At 45.9% G+C, this 416-nt stretch overlaps 1 protein-coding gene across 1 annotated transcript in view; it reads left to right on the top strand.

The window, feature by feature from the left end:
- Window positions 1-416, top strand: part of LOC119588877 — a gene marked incomplete in the record, with an annotated part of 105,912 nt that overhangs the window by 4,870 nt on the left and 100,626 nt on the right. Inside the window, 2 exon segments of the mRNA XM_037937516.1 lie at window positions 34-230; window positions 386-390. Of these exon segments, the coding sequence (XP_037793444.1) occupies window positions 34-230; window positions 386-390 (202 nt within the window).

Here is a 416-nt window from a genome sequence, read left to right as displayed (position 1 = left end):
GATTTACCTATTAAATGAGCGAAATAATTTCAGGATACAGGCTGCGTGGAGATAACAGCACCTGTGAACTAGCGAGCGAGGGCGGGGCCGTGCCCTCCCCTGACCAATGGCGTGGTCCGACTCCTGCTGGTTCCGCCCACATCCGGTCTTCTGACTCCGCCCTCCAGTGCTCCGCCTCCTGTTCTTCTGTCGGAAGTTTGGAACACAAAATCAGGAACTTGGAGGAAAGGGTAAGAAAAAAGTGTATCGTGTTATATCAGTGGTTAACATCTTATTCACACTCGCAAGCCCTTTCTCTAACGTCGTAATGCGAAATTTATTTACCTAAGTGACATGTAATATTTTTGGAAGACACATCTTTAAAGTAATTTCTTGATATAATAAGGACAGGCGCCTAAAAGACTGGCCTCAATATC

Source organism: Penaeus monodon, chromosome 24 (genome assembly GCF_015228065.2).
Source record: "Penaeus monodon isolate SGIC_2016 chromosome 24, NSTDA_Pmon_1, whole genome shotgun sequence".
Lineage (NCBI taxonomy): Eukaryota > Metazoa > Arthropoda > Malacostraca > Decapoda > Penaeidae > Penaeus > Penaeus monodon.
The sequence above is the reverse complement of the archived record's forward strand: the minus strand, read 5'-3'. Positions and strand labels throughout refer to the sequence as shown.